Below are 20,646 nucleotides of genomic sequence, written 5' to 3'. Positions count from 1 at the left end.
TCAGCTGGTGTTCACGCTGTTTTGTCTCTGAGAACTGAGTGGCTATGACCACCAGACACAGATTAATCATGAAGAAAGAGCCCACCTGATATAAATAAAAGGGAAAGAACAAAAGTGGACAAGAAAAAAAAATCAATGCCTGAACAGGACAGTAAAGACAAAAACAAATGAATCAATTCCTTTTTTTTTTAAATGTTAGTACGTAATAAGATTTACTGCACTCTTGCTTATTATGTTTAGCTAAAACTGGGAGAGAGATTAAGAGGACAGACACCAAGACAGATGGCGACCAAGAGAAAAAGTAGGAGAGATAAAGAGAAGACAGAAGGAGAAGAGAGAGAGGAGGGAAGAGAAAATGAATGCTAGAGAGAACAAGTGACAGGGAGAAAAAAAATATATAAGTAAGGCAACAGGAGAGAGGAAAAGTAAAAGAGCTAGGATAGCTGTGTGCGACAGGAAAAAAGGAGGACAGTCATCTCAACAGCTTCAGAAAGAAGAGGACACCTGTTCAAGTGTCATAAATAAAGAAGATTAATGAACCCCACTGAGAGTCCTGAGAAGGCGTACTGAGTGGTGGAGACACGAGGAAACAAACAAATAATAATTGAATAAAAAAACTGCCCTTTTCATGGAAATTGGATTTGAATGGATTAAGGTTGAGTACAAGTGATCTTTTTTTTTTTTTTTAATGGTTGAGTAACACATATGCATAACAGTCAAGTAATACTTCTGGATTAGGAGTGCAAAGTCAGGTGAGGAGTACAACAAATTGAACTAGAGCTGTACAGCGTACTGTATGTGCAATAATAACGGCCAGAAGAAAGTTTGCTTGGAATAGGTACCAAGTTCCATGACAGTTCCATGGTACTTATTTGCTATTATAGCACATACATGTATACCAATATAATGTACCATACCAGTAGTATGTAGTGACATATCTCATATGGTACAGTATGTACAAATATATAATATTGGACACCTGCTGAACTATGGCAGGATCTTTAGTACAGATAAGTACCATGGTATTCACCGAAGTATTCACTGAAGTGCCATACCATATTACCCTGGCACTCCGTAAAGTCTTATGGTGCCCACTATGGTCCATTATGGTACTGTATATACCGTACAGAACATAGTATAGTGCTTCCCTATCCCCTGCCCTGCACATTTACGTAGTGTTTGCCCCGCTTCTATTCAAAAAAGGCACTTTTTAGTTATATAAGGTGTGCACAGAGCTGAGAAAAACTTGGCTCTTGGCAGAGGGGTCCCCCAGGACCATGGCACCACCAGTACATACTGTTGGTCTTTGGGCTGCTCCCGGCATGGGGTCGCCACAGCGGAATATCCAGTCCACACTACAACTTGGTACATACCACCAGTACATATCGATAGGTGTCATCATAAACTGAAAAACTCACTTTGAAGTCACTTCAAAACATATAACGTATACGTATATGAGCTCGTCTTTTCCCTTTCTTATGTCGGTTCCCTGTGTCCTTGGAAGCAAAGAAACACGGAGGCGCACTTTAATGAAAAGTGTACTTTATGTAAAGCACCGATAAACCTGTACACTTTTCTGCGTCTTCGCAAAGTCTCGTCAATCATACTGTGTAATATTATTTGTTGTTTCTACGACCCTTGTGATGTTCTGTGATATTGGCTTTGGATAATCCATTTGCCTCTGTTTGATTCGCTCTATCAGTGTACTGACCTCTGCCAGGCTGCTTTCACTGAGTTCCTAGAAATTCCTATAAAAAAACTTCATGCAAATGGATACTATCTTATTATTATTATTATGCTACATTTTTCTTTTAACTTTAGATTTTAATTATTTTTGACAACAGATTTGCTTTGATCTCTGGAAATGGGAAGACCTAGAGTAGATAACCAATCGTGCACTGCTTTTTTGTATATAGAATAAACTTTGATCAGCTAATCATCAGCCAATCCCCATTAACTATTCATTAATTTATTCTCTATACCACTTGTCCTGTACAGTGCGCAGGGATCTGGGAGGCTATCTCAGGAAACTTTGAGCACAAGGCAAACTCTCTCTCTCTCTCTCTCTCACACACACACACACAATACTGACGATTTGTGAATGGCAATTAGTCTAACCTGCTGTCTTTGGAATTATATATAATTAATGCAGGGTGTCACGGTGGCATCGTGGTTAGCTACAGTACAAGGGTTTGATTCTCATCTTGGATCTCTATTTATACAAATAACCATAAGAAAATCCACTAAGCCAAAAGCCTAATTGCAGAAAAAGTTCAAAAGAGTTATGTTACAATAGGAAGTTGCATCGTTTCTTTTAATGTACTTTGCATACAAATCAAACCAAGTCCAACTACATCACGTTGATTCTTTTTAATTTATCTCAATTTCTCTTGAAGTGGCCGTGCGTTTCAGTTACCAATATGTTTCTAAAGCTTGGTTTATACCAGAGGCTTCACAGCACGACAGACAAGTAAAACATTTCCACAGTGCTTTTGTTTTTGTGCAGGTGGTAAGTCAAAAAATGTCACGGGCACGTTCTTTCTACATGCCTTCACAGTAGAAAGCTGCTCATGGCAGAAATAAAAAATAAAAAATGAAAAGGCCTAGCGTGAAATTGAGCTTTGTGCATGCACCGCGGGTTTAAAAACCTACATTAATGTCAACATATTCGTACAACAAAGCCAAACAATAAAGACAAACACAGTTTCAGTCTCATACAGATTTAGGCATTGCTCTGCTTTGTCCAAACACTGAGATGCTATATGGTATCAGGTAGTACTATTGACATACAAAATAATTCTTTTTTTTTTTTTTGACCTGGGGTTACATAAAAATGTAAATACCCCAACAACAACCAATGGTGACAGTGGCAAAGAAAAACCCAGTAATAGGACGCAATAAAGGAACTGTAATAGGAACCAGGGGCATAAAAGTTCATAGAATGTACAGTATCTTTAAATTTGACTATCTTTAAACGACGACTCGAGACGCATCTGTTTCTCCAGTACTTGGACTAACCTCCACCGTCCCCCCCCACCAAAAAAAAAAAAAAAAAAAAAAAAGCCCTCTTCCCAGTTGTGTTGGACTAATGGCACTTAGTTATTAACCTAGTTAGCCCAGTGTAAGTATGTATCCAATGATGTAAACATTAAAGCACTTTTTGTAAGTCGCTCTGGATAAGAGTGTCTGCCAAATGCCTAAATGTAAATGTAAATGCATGTTTATTTTTATACAATTTATGTTTAACTTTAACATAGGTATAGTGATCAGTTAATAGTGTTTTTTTTTACTATTAGTTCAATGGTGCCATAAATTAAGAACAAATCCAAGGGCCCTTGAGTGGTACTGTAGGGGCCCAGAAAATGTTAGGTTAGGGCTGCCTGTTGCTGTATAAAATTTACAAAAGAGCTGGACATCCTCCCGAATCTTTTCCCTTCTGATGAATTTCTTTGATTCTGTACTCTTGACTTGCCATTCAATAACTTTTCCCCGAAAAACAAGTGAGGAAACATACTGTTATATATGTTTATCCAGTCTGAATCATTAAATACAAAACAATTCTAAATTTCCAAAAATATCTTAAAAATTAAGAAATAAATATGATAACAGATAATATTTGCATGCCTGTAAAAAAAAATCAACATATTACATAACAGAAAAGAAACAAGTGTGACAAACATACCAGAAGAACTCGGGCACATTCTCCAGCACACTCAGTAAAAGCTCCCAGCTGTTACACTTACTGTAAGTGCTTTTTAAAGAAGATTCAGAAACATCTTTGCTTATGCCATTTTTTTTTTTTTTTAATTTACCAAAGACTTTTGCACTGTACTTAAGCATAACTAAAACTTTGGATGATCCCTTTGCCTCTGTTTGCTTCGCTCTATCAGTGTACTGACCACTGCCAGATTGCTTTCATTGAGTTCCTAGAAATTCCTATAAGAATACTCCATGCAAATAGATACTATTTTATTATTACAAAACCATCCTCCGAGAGCAACTTTTCCAGACCATCCAGGAACAGTTTGGTGACAAACAATGCCTTTTGCAGCATGACGGAGCACCTTGCCTTAAGGCAAAAGTGTAAATAAGTGGCTCGGGGAACAAAACATCAAAATTTTGGGTCCATGTCCAGGAAACTTAATCTCAGAACTTAATCACCATCGAGAACTTGTGGTCAATCCTCAAGAGCATTGATTATGCAAGAACGGATCGCCATCAGTCAGAATGTGGCTCATAAATTGAGTGACAGTAAGCCAGGGCGAATTGCAGAAGTCTTGAAACAGAAGGTTCAACACTTATATACATATTGACTCTTTGCACAAACATAATGTTTATTTAATTAATGGTCATTCAAAGCCTTTAACACAAATGCTTGTAATTATACTTTACTGTAGTATACCATAATAACATCTGACAAAAGACCGAAAAACACCAAAGCAGCAGACTTTGTGAAAATTTATTCTCAATAATTACATTATTTTGTCATTTTTCATTTTTATTATTATTATTTTTAAATCTGAAAAGTGGCCTGTCATGTTATATATTTCTTTCTTTACATGCATGCGAATGTTCTTTTGTTACGTTATGTAGTTATTTTTGGAAATATTGGTTTTGTATATAATAATGTAAACATGATGAACATTTATAACAAGATGTTACTAAAGATAATATGGTGCCTAAGACTTCTCCCGCAGCACTGTACCTCCTCTACTTATCTTTCATCTCATCATGGATGGCAGCTCATCAATCACAAGAACACTGAGCTGCTTTTTATCCCTGAAGATGATTCCCCTTGTCAAAATCGTACAAATTCTCAGCACTGGCACCTTTACAACAGGAAGTTTCAGCCATTTCTCTCCATAGAGGCTGCTCAGATGCTTGTTCAGTCCCTTCTAATCTAAAAAGATTGGATTACTGCAACTTGCTCCTGGCAGGTCTTCCCATCTATGCTATCAACCCCCTGGGACATGTGAATCCAGAGTGAATGGATTTCACCTACATCACAGCAGTGCTGTGTCTACTCCACGTTAACTCACATCAGACTTTAAACACCAATTCTTGGCTAGAAACCCAACTATCAGCTATCATGTTGTCCTTGAAGGACAAGTATGACTTGACTTGACTTGACCTTCTATCCCCCAAGGTGCAAGAAAGAATTGCATCAAGACTTGTGTCTGTACTGGCAACATCAGAAAGAGGTCACACTTTTTTTCACTCACTGTCATCTCAGGATCGAGCTAGTGCAACACATACCTGTCCTTCCATAACTTACGATACCAATCAAATCCAGCTCTGTTTCATGTTCCCCTTGAGTGACCAGCACAACCCACAACAATGGTTCGACTTGGCCCACTATCCTAAGGAACTCTGGGTGAACCAATACTTTTCATTTGTCACAACATCAAAAATTGGTCCTTTTATTCCTCTGGAGGTGGAATACTGTACCTCAGTCCAGTCCTTTCATATCCGAACACACTTATCAAATCCACACCTGGTTCATGTTCCCTTTGAGCCAGTACCTCTGTTCCACTTGACCTTCCATCTCTAAAAATTTAGCTTTTTATCATGTTCCCTTGGAGCCACAATCACAGTTTGCCTTGACACCGTGTCCCAGAAGATACTGTACAATGTGCAAAGCCTCTTCTATGTAGTGGCAATTTTACAATATAAGAGAGTTCCCTCAGGTACGTTTCCAGTCCTTATCATCTTAAGATAGCACTACTAAAACACAAATATGTCCTTGCCAAACTGAAGGCACTTACCAAAGCTCTGTCTCGTATTGCCTTGAGCTACAAACACAGTTCGACTTGACCTTATATTCCACAAGGTACAATTGAGACATTCATCAGGAATCTGCTCTGAACCTATCACCAAGATAGTGGAATGCCTTTTGCACTTACCCATCGTCTATACTGCTTTATCTTGTATTCAGGGTCGCGGGGGCCCTGGAGCCTATTCCAGGAGGCTTAGAGGACGAGGCGGGATACACCCTGCCAATCCATCGCAGGGCACTCACACATACAGTACAGTACACTCACTCACACACTCATTCAAACACTACGGAAAATTTGGGAATGGCAATTAGCCTAATCTGCATGTCTTTGGACTGTGGGAGGAAACCAGGGTACCCGGAGGAAACCCACCAAGCGCGGGGAGAACATGCCCGCAGAGACGGGAGTTGAGCCTGGACAGAAATCGAACCCAGACCCTGGAGGTGCAAGGCAACAGCGCTAACCACTACACCACTACGCACCTTGATGTCTTTCAATGAATACTTTAAGCATTTTGCATGGAACCTTCTCCGGTTCTGGTGTCCTCATGCCTGTACCATCTTCCAGACTCTAAATCTTTTCTAATAGGTATTTTAGCTTATTTGGATTCTGGTAGTCTGTGACCTATTTGTTCTAGAATAAGGAAGTGTTTTGTGATTGAGACTACTATAAGACTTAGGCATAAGAATGTGGATGAATATGGCTGATTCCCAAATGCCCTGGAATAATGCTCCACTACAACTGTACACATTGAAAAGATCTGCTTGGTGGTTACCTTTCTAAATGATCTCATTCTCCATTCTTAATGTTTCCTCAAAAGGTTCCTGAAAGAACCTAAGTGAAATAGCAGCTTAATGTAATCTAATTTAATAAATTTAATCTCAACATCATGTAGGCATTTAAGAGATATCAGCGGACATTCAAGTTAACCGTGTGATAGGCATTAAAGTGAAAAAAACAAAAAAAACAACAACACACTTTGGTATAGTGATTGTAGCTGCCTGTGAATAGTATAAGAGGCAATTCTATGTACAGTATGTGTGCAAGTATGTGTGTGTGTGCGCTGTATGTGTGTGTCTGACTGGCTCTCTGTGCTCCCACTTACACTATTACTGCAGAAGTGGAATGAAGTGATGACTGAGGCTTATCATCAAGACACATTTACACTGTAAGAGGTCTTGCATATGTAGGGATCTAGTTGTCAATCAAGTGTGTGTGAATGTTAATGAAGTGTATGTTTGTGTGTGGAAGAGAGCGCTACGATTGCCTCTTATCTCTGCTTCTCTTGCACAACACTACAGTCAGAGTTGAAGTGGCTGATGGTAAGATCCATTACTCTGGCATTGTTATATTAGGCTGGGCTTGTGTGTGAATGAGTAACATTCGGATTGCTGTGTTTGTATGTGAATGTACAAGGTATATACTGTATATGTAAGATATTGCCAAATGATTGCTCGGGAGATATTACTTGGTTTTCTTTAACAGCAGCAAATTTAACATGAATGCTATACACATCATACAGTATAATGAAGAAAGCAAGAAAGTAAGTTAAGAACCTAGCCATGCACAAATCATGCACTAATATTGTGCATGATTTGAACTCATTTTTTAAAAGCAGAAATGTTTCTGCCCTTCATTTTTCCCAAGCCTGGGCATATTTATTTTCTGTTTTGTGTTTAATAAATGTAGCTGTTGACACACTGGTGACTTTTAGCTCATGCTGACACTGACGATCTACAGTACCTATTATCCATTCCAAAGAAGAAAACCTCAAGTGAGCTGTACGCCCCGAGTTGACATTTTCTGACATTTGGAGCTAGCAAAAGTTTAAGCCCTGTAATGTGTCACCAGAGGGTTTCGTTCTGGGTTGTGCATAAATTTAAAAAAGTCAAAGCACCATATTTTGATTCTGTGCAAGCCTGTGATCGTTGCTTAAAGAATATAAACTGTCTGAGCAAAAAAAAAAAAAACTCAACAGCTTTGATTTCCGCACACAATATGGTGGCCAGTCCAATGTGTGTGAAAATAATTTCTCATGAACCCAGAACAATTTTCGGACAATACTGTATGTCTGCGTGATCAGGTCAAGACCTGGTCATTCAATACAATCAGGTTGTCCGCTGACTTCATTTTAAGCAACCCCAGATCAATACAAACCCTTCAGAGGCTTATACAGTGGACACTACACATAATGGGAGCATCTCATACTGTGACTCTCTTGCATTGGGGCATGATTCCACAAGATCTGATAAGGGTGGATGTGGATGTGGATTCGTGCTCACCGTAACGTGCTAGGCTCCATGTGTAGTGGACTGTGGTGCACTGGGTGGTCTACGGTTTGTGCTACATTGGCTTCTCTATAGGATCAAACTGGACGGGCTGGCCTTTTGGTCCTTGTGGGCATGGGTGAGCCTATGACTCTGACAATCCTGAGTCAATCCTAGAAATCTCGCTCTAAGTTATTACTACAGATGTTATTATAATAAAATGTTACTACCTACAGCACAGTTTTCCTCCATGATGCATAGTAATGTACTGTATAATAAAAGCCTACAGTACAGTTTATCCCCATCATCAGTGGTCGTTAACATGCTTTCCTTTTATTCTAAAGAGTGCTACACTACCCATTACCCTGCAGTCCCATGCTTTATTCACTTTTTTTTTTTTTTTATTCCCACAGCTAAAGAACGACAGGTTGAGTGTCACTCTTGTTCGATCCTGAAGATTAAGCTTCCCAGGTGAGTGCCGATGGAAAGAGTGCCTATGAGATACTACCGAGTGTGTTTGTGTGAGCGTGTCTGAGTCCCTGGGCTCCGATTTAACTTGACATGAGGCAGCTAGCTGAGACATGACTGATGTGTTCAATTTGAACCTAATGCTTGCACATTTTAAAACAGCCAACCTGCAGAGCTCATGAATTATTGCGAGTGATAATGAAGGATCACTTCACGGCAACGAATAGAGCTGTTCCGATGTGGCCTTGGTTCATTGTCGAGCTATCAAGCAGAATATATTCACGTATATCACTTATAGCCTTTGGACATAAACCAAGGTGATATTTAAATCTTTAGGTGTTTTATGTATTTTCCGCTAAACATCCCAAGCCTAACCGAGTGATGAGCACTCACTCACACTTCAAGAAATTAAGGATCTTACCCACTTCGATAAAGAACAAAAATAAAAAGTTTAAACCAGTTGAATAATATTTCAGTTAAATAAAATGCCTGGATACGAGGATACCTTCAGAAACTAATTTATAATGCCACTACACCTTTAGAAATCCCAGGTGTGTATACATTGTTGCATATATAAGAGGCAGAGGCTTGTGCAATTCTTTTTAGGATTTCTGCTTCTCGCCCACACACACACACGCACACACACACACACACAGCTGTTGAAAGAATAGCAAGCTGCCAGTTCTCCCTTGATTCAAATTCACTGGCACTGATATCTTTGGCATCTCCAGGTATCAAAACAAACATTCCTGGATCTCTTTCCATTTCCACATGTCCCAGTATGGGGCTGATAATGCAACAATTAAGCTTTTTAGGTTGCACCATGAAGCAAGGTAAAACACAACGCACTTTATTTATTTATTTATTTATTTATTATTATTATTATTATTATTATTATTATTATTGTTGTTGTTATTATCATTATTATTGTTGTTGTTGTTGTTATTATTATTATTATTGTTATAATTATTATTATTATTATTATCATTATTATTAGTAGTAGTATTATTATTATTGTTGTTGTTGTTGTTGTTGTTATTATTATTATTAGTATTATTATTAGTATTATTATTATTGTTGTTGTTGTTGTTGTTGTTGTTGTTATTATTATTATTATTATTATTATTATTATTATTATTATTTTTATTCAAAAATCACTTTTGCTTCCATAACACACACACTATAATGTACATTTCATTATCATGTATATTATTATAATATGACCATCTGGACAGGTGACAGCATACAATATAGTGCAGAAGTTTTGAGCCACCCCACCATCTTTTATACTGTTGTAATTTTTGAAAAGTTAAATGTTGTAAATAAAATGTAGGAAATAGGAACTTTTTTTACTGTGACAGGCTGCAAAGTGGCTAACGGCACAATTACAAAATCGGTTCTTCATGCAACAACCTCAGCAGCAACCTCATTTCCCCTTTCATCTATTCCCAAAAAAGTCTTTTAGGAAGTCTAAAGGACAATTTTCCGCAAAACTACATTAAAATACAAGAAAGTCTCGCTCTTTGAAAGCAAACTAAAAATTTACACCATTATTTTAAAATATGTTTATAAATAGAAGTCAGCACAGTGGCATAGTAAGCAGTACTGTGGCCCCGTACTAGGGTTCCGGAGTCTAGGGTTCAATTCCCGCCACATGCTTGATAGGTTTTATCTGGTTACTTTGGTTTCTTCCCACAGTATAAAGACATGCAGATTAGTCTATTCGGGATTGGAACTCTGTGCCCTGGGATAGACCCCAGGCCTCCTGCAATGGTATAGAGAATGAGTGAGAGTGGGTGATACATGATTTCATGAGTTCGGCCCATTAAAGGAGTTCCTGGTAGGCTAGCATTTCTAATTAGGCAGGCATCAACCAAAAAAAGTAGCACCAGAACTTAACACCAACACTTTTAATATAAAGATACAAATCACTTACTATGATTAGCAAGATGAAGTAGATGAAGTTGTAGAAGGAGTGTGCATCCATGACGTAGTACATGATCTCCACCCAGCCCTCCAGAGTAATGACCTGGACACACACATTTACACAAAGACGCATGAGTCACGGAAATCACTGTTTATCTGAGCCAGAGCTTCGATAAAAGCTTCTTTACGTGCTTTCTTGTGGGACTGCCACATCTGCGATATTCCGTATATCACACGTCTATTGCATTTTATGTCTTGTGTCTGCCGTTGCTCGGTTTTATTGCGCTCTGCAATTCTGCGTGGCTCTGACTGACTGCGTTTTGGTATTCATATCCGCTCCAACAGCACAACGGCGAGGTGTCTATAATGGCAGGAAGCATGAGAACACCACGATGCTCTGCTAACTCGTTTATTCGGCACTCGCCTTGTAATTGCTTTGCAAATTATCTGAATAACATTTAGCAGGTGCTCACCACTTAAAAGGATATTATGTATGATTAAAAAAAATGCTTTTATTGAAGGTTTCGTTTTACAAAGGTAATCAAAGACCTGTGTGTGAAAAAAAAAAAGATCTCAAGGGCATTTCTTCAAGAGCTATACTATAAATTGGTATTCCACAGATACCTCAACTTGAGAACCAGTTCACATATTAACTTTTAACTCTGTCTCCTCGCTAACGTTTGCTTTTCTGCTTTGATTTCAATGCTGAAGTATTTATCTCCTTGAACTTTTTAAATATTTTCCATTGTTACTGCCTATAATGGAAATTAAAAAAAAAAATTCTTATTTTATACTAAGGTTAATTTAAAAAGAAACAAACACTGGATGCCACATAAGTATGCACCCCATTGAGTCCATAACCCAGAGAACAACTTTACAGCTGCAAGTCTTTTTATTGGACCTTTACAACTTTTGGCAAAATTGCTTAAAAAGTAGCTATAATGCAAAATAAAAAAAAAGTCACTTTTAAACATTAAGAAAACGTAAACATGATTTAAATCCATTTTTCCATTTTCGAATTGGCTAGGGTTTAAACAAGTGAATTAAAAAATAAAAAAAGAACTTCTTCCCAATGTGACATCATAGAAGAAGAGCCCCTCCCTGCGTCTTGTTGCTCAGCTCCGTTGTTCTACGGCGGGCGTGGCTCAGCAGTAGCTCATTTACATAGACACTGAAACAGTGCATTTGGGAGAAGATAAAAGCACATGGAGTTTGAGCTGAAGCATTCTTTGATGCTTTGATTCTATGACTGACTTATGTTAGCTCGTTAAAAGAAATATGCGACCTGTAGGATCAATAGAAACCGCTGGTGAACAAGAAGTTTTGCTAGCAGTTCTTAGCCGGATCGAGGGTTATTGGATTTGCACCACTCTAGTGTAGCTTTGACAGTGTGCTCAGGGGCATTGATCCACCACAAAGCGAACCTTCCCACCCAAATCTCAAATCTCCTTTAAACAAGTTTTCTTCTACAGTAGGCTTAGTTTGAATTTTCTCCATTCTGCCCTCAAGCTTACTGATGAAAAGTATGTTGATCAAAATAATGAGAATTGTTGGGTTTATGGACAATTCTGCACTTCGTGTCATGGCCAAGAAATGAACAAAAATGTTCAAAGTTTGGAGCCATTAGAGAAACCTTGCCACATATACAGTAAAAGGGATGTTATAACTAATTTCCCATCTCCATCCATCTGGGAAACTCTGTAGTAAAACTAGGAAACCCACAAAGCACAGTGAGAACATGCAAACTTCATGCACACAGACCCCGAGGTGGGAAACACCCTGGAGGTGTGAAGCGACAGTGCTAACCACTTAGCCAATGTGCCACCCATATCTCATTTTATCAATTCCATTTTTTCCGTTGTCACTCTTCCACTCGGCCCGGCTTTGTGGCAGGTCTAGAGCTACAGTTGTCCTATGAATAACTACTGTATCATCTGATCCATCTGATCTATCTACCCCACCCTACCTTGTGATTTATTTTTGTAATTTCTATTTTAATAAACAGAATGAATGATCCGTTTTTCAGAATGTTGCCCCAGATTAATTTTGTTAGCTGTATTGGCTTTATAATTGCTTGTTCTCTAATATACTCTGCAATTGCAGATTACAGCTAGGCAAGAAAAAAAAATGGTCTGGAGTGATTTATATGAAACTTATAATGGGATAATAAACATATTTGTTATTTCTTCACTCGACATAAGTACATGATGTTCTGGAAGTCATTATTAGATCGCCCACCTGAAAGATCACGATCCACGCGTAGCCGATGTTGTCAAAGTTAATGGCCCCCTTGTGTGGGTTGGTGTAGCCTGTGCGGCACTGGGTGTAATAGCGGTTCCAGTTGACACAGAGGCCTGGCACAACACCCATGCTGGCATTGAGGAGAGGATCACCTGCCAGGCCCAGAGTCTGTAAGTGAAGGGCATCCTCCACGTCCAAGCAGCACTCGCGGCCTCCCTCACGCCGCGCCGGGACATCGGTGCACGACATGATTCCGTTATCCTGGGGCAGTGAGCAAATGAAGGGCCGTTCATCTTCCTCATCAGGGGAGTAGTAGGGAGAAGGCAGGGCCATTCCTGATGATCTGTAAAAAGGATTTACAGACATGAAATTAGAAAATAAATAAAATAAAAATAAAATTATTTATGTGCAAACGTATGTTTAAAACTTTTTTTTTAGTTTTTCATAAACACACAAATACTTTTTTATTATATAAGACAACGGAAACAATGAATATGCTAATGATGCTAAGATAATTTTTTGGACTTATTATAAACTTATTATATTTGATCCACTTTTTTTTTTTTTTTATAGTATTTCCAGTTACTATTATGTACTGAAAAAAGTAATGTACCCTACAATGTGGTGGAAAGTAGAACTGGCAGCATCTTTGTCATACACGAATAAAACTGTTTATTTCAGGCTCGTTTCATAGGTTAATTGCGTTAACACAACTTGGAAGCGCTATTACACAACAGCTTTGAAACAATCTGTCATTCCACATGAAAGTGGCTACCAGACTTGGAGAGAAATCTGTAATGTCTGATGTATTTGTCCAAAAAGGTAAAAAATAGTAATAACACATCCCTTTAAGAAAGTAGTCTGTAACACTTACTGGAAGCTCCTGCATAAGGGATAACACCCAGAGAAAAAAGTCTGGATGAGGAGGAGGCGAAGAATGCTTTGCGTCATAGTGTTGCCTTCGCCAATTCCGTTTACCGTCATTAACGATTCTACTTTATTTTTGACAATGTTTCAGCCTACATTTTTTTTCAACATACAGAACCGTGCGAAAGTCTTGAGGAAAACCAGCTACAGTAACTTAAGCCATGAACCAGTGAGAAACAGATGCAGATGATGACAGATAATCAGGCTGGTGATTAGTGTACTGGTGATCCTGAACACTGAGTGGTTGGAACAGACGAAAGGGGAAACGAGGTTGCTGCTAAGGTTATTACATAAACAACCGATTTCAGAAATTAAATCTTGATACACTTTGCAGCGTGTCACCGTAAAACATTTATTTAAACTCCTTGAATTAAAACTTAATCATTTGATTTCATTTAATATAAAAAATAAGGAGTGGCTCAAGACTTTTGCACAGTACATTTATCGTTTGAAGAAAAAATGTGTTAGTATCTCGAGCAACAACAAAATTTTATAGAAGATTTATTTGCTGATAATTGATTATGTTTTGCTATATGAGTAACAGGGCTGAAAATAATAAAACGTACGTAATTAACTAGCCGCGACCCTGAATACAGGATAAAGCAGTATAGAATAGTAATATAGTGAGTGAGTGAGTGAGTGAGTGAGAGTGAGTGAATGAGAGTGAGTAATTAACTAGCATGGGTAAAAACAATAAAGGGAGGCATGGTGACTTAGTGGTTAGCACTGTTGCCTTGCACCTCCAGGGCCGGGTTCGATTAGATTGTGTGCGTGGAGTTTGTACAGTATGTTCTTCACGTGTGTGGTAGGTGTAAATAAGTGTGTATGTGTGTGCCCTGCATAGAATTGGCACCCTGTCCAGGGTGTACCCTGTCTCGTTCCCTATGTCTCCTGTATTAAGCGGTTATTGCTTTACCTTATATATTGATATATATGATTTTATGATAATAATATAGTAATATTATTAATATTATATTAATATAATATACATCATACTATTTTTCTTTTCCTAAAGTGTGTATACATTTTTTGTATATATATATATATATATATATATATATATATATATATATATATATATATATATATAAATCTATTACTGTATAATTTCTGAAGCAATTAGCAAAATTTCAACAAAATGTACTCTCAGAAGGAAAAGCTTTGTTTTTAATATTTCCTTTGGACTTTAAATCCCACCAGAACAATAGACCTCAATCCAAACAGCACAGTGTCCTCATTTCTGTTCCAGACAAAACACACACCAACCCCCACAGCGACAAGACAGACAAAGAGAAAATAAACAACAGGGCTGTTTTTGATAAAGTTGTCACTGGTACATAAAGCTGCAACCATTAAATAGATAACAAGAAGACAAAAAAAGGATAGTTTATGCATTCGAATCTACTCTATATTGCTACTTCAGATGGACCGTGCTCAGTCTGCCCATCACCCCCATCCTCAGCATGGACTCCAACAAAGCCATCAATCATCACCATGGAGCAGATTAGGGTCACTGAGGGGTTGCAGTCTCCACAAACATTAACTGCAGATGGGATGTTCGCTCAAGATGAGATTTTGTATTTATGACACAAGTAGACACGTGTCAATCAAGTCAATTGAATTGTGCGGAATAACAAAACACAGTTAGGAGAGTAGAAATTCCCTTTATTTCGTGATACAATCCCCTGCTACACTAATGCACTTATCCCAGCATTTCACAAAATAGGAAGATTTTCTCAGTACACTCATTGCCATGATTAGACATATTTAGACTGCTTTACATCTAAAAGCGCTGGCCTCCCAGGAACTCCATTAATGACCTTAATATGTGGAAATGGCTTAGAGTGAGGACAGGGCTGTACAGGGGGTGTGTATGGTGTAAGTTGGCGACATCTTATTCATTAATTTTTAAAGAACATCTGTTTTACTCGCTAAATGTTAACAGGAACATTCAGTAACCAGAATAAAATAAAATAAAATAAAAAGCTAAAGGCTAAAAGTCTCATCACTGCGCAGGAATCTTCTATAAATATCAATCGGATTTACATTTACGAGAAATTTCATCACAAGTCCCGGTTTGACTTGAACACTGTAAAAAGAATCAGTCATCAGGATTATGGTTACTGGATTTGAGCGTACCTAATTAGAAACAGAGGAAAAATGCAGCAGCTCAATAGACAGGAATTGAAATCTCACAGTCAAGTTGTGCCAAGCAAAGCTGTGCAAAATCTAATAGCATTTTGGCAGGATGCAAATGTTTTTTGGGCAACAGCAGAAAATCATAAAAATGTTAGAAAATGAATTAGATATGACTTAATCAAAAAAAGACTGTACACACTATGTCTACGTGTTAAGCATCAGGCTTGCATCCAGACAAAAAGTTTATTTAAAAATAATATGGTATAAATTTGTTCGCAGAGGTGGACTGAGACACAAACCCGGATGATATACCCTATGTAAATTGGATTATTATTTGCATTTATAGTGCTTAAAAAGATGCTAAAAAGCATTGCTTTAAGGTAATAGGATCAGACATTATCTTAAAATCCCCATGTCCTACATGTACGTTTGACAAGAACTATAAAGGGGGCGCATAGCATGCTTCTTCTTCTTCTTCTTCTTCTTCTTCTTTTTAAAGACATTCAGATGTACGACCAAAAAAAAGGTAGAAAAATAAATGTACTGCTTTTTGTATTGACTAGGGTTTTAACAAACCAATTAGTACCCCCCCCCCCCCCCCCCAAGAGTGACATCATACAGTATAAGAGAAACCCTCCCCCAGTGGAGTGAGACAGATGGAAAAATTAATTATGCGACAAGGATTTCAGCTGGAGATTTAAAGCCGTCTTTGTGGGACATCTTGAACCCACTGTACTGTATGTTAACATGTTACAGAAATATTAAAATACAGGACCTTCAAGTGATAGATGCAAAGCTGCATGCTCTGCCCGTAGAGACGTATTTGCGCTCCTGTACGATCTGAGAGGATGAAACAGGACGTTAGTGGTTCAACACAGCAAGAACAGGCCACACACTTGCCCATATAATTGTGATGAACTTTAGACTGCTTTGATTCAAAGGTACCCTTAAGACAGTGAGACCTTTCAAATGAACACTGGGATTGAAGTGTCCTACAACCACACACACACACACACACACACACACACACACACACACTGTGACATCTTCTTCATCCATCTTCTCACATATTGTATTCCATCCTGACCATTACACAAGACACACCAAGGTCAGAACAACAATTTACAGACCAGCCCCTTCACTGCCACATTACCCTCACAGTGTGACATACAGGCCAGACAAATAATGAAAAGAGAGAAAGAGAGAGAGAGATTAATACAGTGGCCTATCACAAACTTTTAGCAGCATTAGACAAGCCCGCCATCCCCCACCCTCCTACCCCCCTAGCATGAACAACTATAGCCCTCTTATGCGTTCTGCCTCATTACACCTAGACACCCAAGCAAATGCTTCTAGAGTTACTCTTTAGTCCCTGGATTCAGCGAAGTTATGTTAAATATCCACCTTGTCCGGAAGTCTACTTGAACCAGGAGGTGATGTGTTAGAATGGATCCCGCATAGCTGAGTGGGTTTCCACTATGATGGAAAAAAAAAACTATTTGGTTTTTCATTTCAATCTTCTGACAAAAAAAAAGAAAGACCTTACTGGCCAAGCAGGTACAGTGATTTCCACAATTCCTTTCTAGCAAAATAACCCTTCTTCTGGTAACTGATTTGAAAGATGCTTTTACAAGTGATACAGCAACTGATGTAAGCCTAGAACTAAAACCATCAACGATTAAAGGCCTTGAGGACATTTTGAGCATTTCTACAACCTTGGATTTAGTTTTGGGTTTTACTTCTTTTTTACTGGGTTGGTGTGACATCCTGTGAGGTGATCCTTTAATAGTTTAAGGTTCTTATGGTAATTCTACTTCGGTGTAAATGAGTATGTAAATTTGTGTGTGGATAGAGGCTTGCAGGGGACTGTCCACCGACCCTGCGTTTCTAAATGCCGTGAGATGACATTGCTGCCTTTACGTTACATTGTTTTATTCTGACTAATTGTTAAATCAGGTTTTTCAAAATAAATGTAAACATACAGTATTATACTGACTCAACTTACACTACTGTAAATCGAACTTCTCTTTGCATTAACACACCCAGATAATGTGGGTGGGAGTTGAGCTCTGGACTAGGCAGCCTGAATCCGGCTAGGCAGTCTATGCATGGTCCAAAACTTTGACCTAGAAATTGAACAAAATGCATAACAGGAGAAGAAGCCACTATCAGTATACCAGTGCCGTCTGCACTCCGATCACACTATAAACATAAGGAATAAAGGAATACGGTGCATCTCATTAGTACAAAAAGTAAAATATACAGCATGTACAGTACATGTAAAGTTGTCCATGTTTTAACCGGTCAAAATGCCACCAGTTTGCTGCTAGCTAACTTGAGATGGGTTTCAATCAGCCTGAAGTACCCTGTGCAGTATACAATATATGTTAAGGGTGTTTCCAAACAACAAGGAACGAAAATGTTCAGTTCAAAGGGAACTGCAAATGGTGTAGGGAAGAACTGAACAACCTCCCAATAAAAAATATCCCATAAGTCATTGTGTCTTGCTAAAGCGTGGAAAAAATTAAGCTCGAAACACGGTTTATATATTTATTACCATTATTATTGTAGGACACAATAATTTACAATAATAATTTAAATTTAAATCTGTAGGATTATATAGGCTAGTAATCTGTAAAAAGTAAGTAAATTCCCTATACATCTGTATCTGTTTATTATTATTATTATTATTATTAATAATAATAATAATAATAATAATAATAATCAGTAATTTATTCACAAGTTACATACGTTTAAGTAGCATATGTTTTATAATGGTATCAGTTTTTGTTTAATTAAATATTCAGTATTTAATGTCTATAGTGTGAAATATCGACAGCAGCAGCAACAGGTATTCAAGGTGTTTACGTTACCATGGTAACACAAGGAGGAGGTGACGTCTGCGCAGGGTGTTTCGAATAGTGGAGTAGCACCCTGTGAAGTACACTTCGGAATGGAGCGCAGCTACAGTATATTTGTTGATTGTAGCAGGCCAACCAGAAAAAGGTCCTTTACTAACAACCTAAAAGTGGGAATACCGCCACCTATCGAAAAAGTTGGACATACTTTGGCCAATAAATCGATTCCCCTCCCATGCTTATGTAATGGGACAAGGAAAGAAGGGCAGTTAAATAGCCTAGCTGAGCTATAACAATAGCTTGACTATAAGAAGCTATAACAACAATTCAAGTTAACCGTGCATGTTAACATACTGAGTATTCCCAGGATAGACTTCTGCTACACTACCCTGACCAATGTAAGTGGTTACTGAAATGGAATAAACAAACACATTTTCACAGAGTAGTTTTACTCTGGGAAGGAAATACTCTGCTGTTGACTTATACAAAGGACTGTTGAAGGTTTCCCCTTCAGAACAAACTAAAATACTTTTAAGGATTCTGTTACCGCTCCTCCAAACTTTGCCAAAGGGAATAACAGATGAATTGCAAAGAAATATAAACACTAGTTCATGAACAGTGCTGTTCCAAATACACTTTTGGTTTCCATCTAACAGGTTTTCAGCTCTAACCCCGTGAGGATCCCTCTATGCATAGTCAGTTGCCTTACCCTCCCCAACCACATCCATTATACTTTGTTCATAAATATGTACCTGAATTAAAGATTCAGTTGTAGAGTGTTTGCTCTGAATAGCATATGTCTTACTGTGTACCACTGAAGAGCCATCATTCATCATCACTAATACTAATCTTGCTGCTTACTCAGACGGTTGCCAGGACCTGGAGGACCATTTGAGTACTACAATCCTCACAAATCTATGACTGTCACATGTGCTAGCTGTGCTCTGTAATAAACTAGCATTCTATTGTGGGGTATTCATGCCCCATGTTCAGCATTCTTGGACCAGGCTCCAGATCTACCATAACCCTATCCAGCCCAGGCTGTTTTTCCACTAAAGGGAAGGGACATTAAAGGAGTACCTAGGAGGCAAGCATTTTAGACGTGAAGCAGGCAATTTGATCATGACTATGGAATACTGAGAAAACTTTCTACCTTGATCGTATCCAAGCACAATGAAACACTGGCAAAAGTGCACTAGTGTAGCAGGAGATTATACAGAGAAATACAGGATAGCTTTAACTCTCATAAGTTCTTCTGTTTTGTTATTCAGTGCAATTAAAAGTTCCGATTTGACTTGAACTCCTCGCGTAGTATATGTAAGCAAGTCCCCGACTTACGAACATTCGAGTTACGGATTTTTGCTGATAGGAACGAAACAAGGATCTACTGTACAAACATTTGTACATGCAAACAAACTGCGCAAGTAACTCGCATGGCTATTCTGTACATTGCAGATACCAATATTTACAATTATATAAAATATTTTCAGTGTATAAGTAAATGTATAAAATGTCAAAAAAAAGTGCGTTATTTTATGGGGATGCAGGAGAAATAAGTCAGGCTCACTGGTTACAATCAATCAGTCTGGAAGCAGGATGACAGAAAATGTCCTGTACTGTAAAGATGTCCTGATGGTGAATAATCCTAATTTCGGTAAATTCTCAATAAGACACAGTCCAAAACAGCTCTGAGACAAAATGGCATCCGTTCTGCTGACCCCGCTGCGTCACCAAGATTCCCCTTGCGTTTTGAAGGTGCAGTCTCGCGAGAGTATAATGCGGAACCAAAACATAAAATCTGTGTTTAGTCATTTATGCTTTGTATTGTTTATATTTGTGTCAAAGGTATATAAGACTCACTTTGTTGGACTTATGAACAAATCCGACTTACGAACATGCTCCCAGAATGCAACAGAAAGTCAGGGACTTACTGTACATTGCTTGACTGAGGAATAAATTATGTAAAAATTGGAAAAGTGTGGATAAAATCTAGAACAATACTGGCTTTTTTTTTTTTTTTTTTTCAAAACTATGAAATAACATATG

General features: G+C 38.1%; 1 protein-coding gene across 1 annotated transcript in view; it reads right to left on the bottom strand.

Annotated features, from left to right (window-relative positions):
• LOC128526720 (voltage-dependent T-type calcium channel subunit alpha-1I-like) overlaps positions 1 to 20,646 on the bottom strand; it is a 129,539-nt gene that overhangs the window by 68,140 nt on the left and 40,753 nt on the right. The window contains exons 5-7 of the mRNA XM_053498853.1: positions 12,674 to 13,019; positions 10,446 to 10,538; positions 1 to 85 (exon numbers count right to left, since the gene is read on the bottom strand). The exon at positions 1 to 85 is cut by the window's left edge and continues 228 nt beyond it. Coding sequence (XP_053354828.1) covers positions 1 to 85; positions 10,446 to 10,538; positions 12,674 to 13,019 — 524 coding nt within the window. The remainder of the gene's footprint in view (positions 86 to 10,445; positions 10,539 to 12,673; positions 13,020 to 20,646) is intronic.

Source organism: Clarias gariepinus, chromosome 6 (assembly GCF_024256425.1).
Source record: "Clarias gariepinus isolate MV-2021 ecotype Netherlands chromosome 6, CGAR_prim_01v2, whole genome shotgun sequence".
Lineage (NCBI taxonomy): Eukaryota > Metazoa > Chordata > Actinopteri > Siluriformes > Clariidae > Clarias > Clarias gariepinus.
Note: the sequence above shows the minus strand (reverse complement) of the source record. Positions and strands in the feature narration are given on the sequence as shown.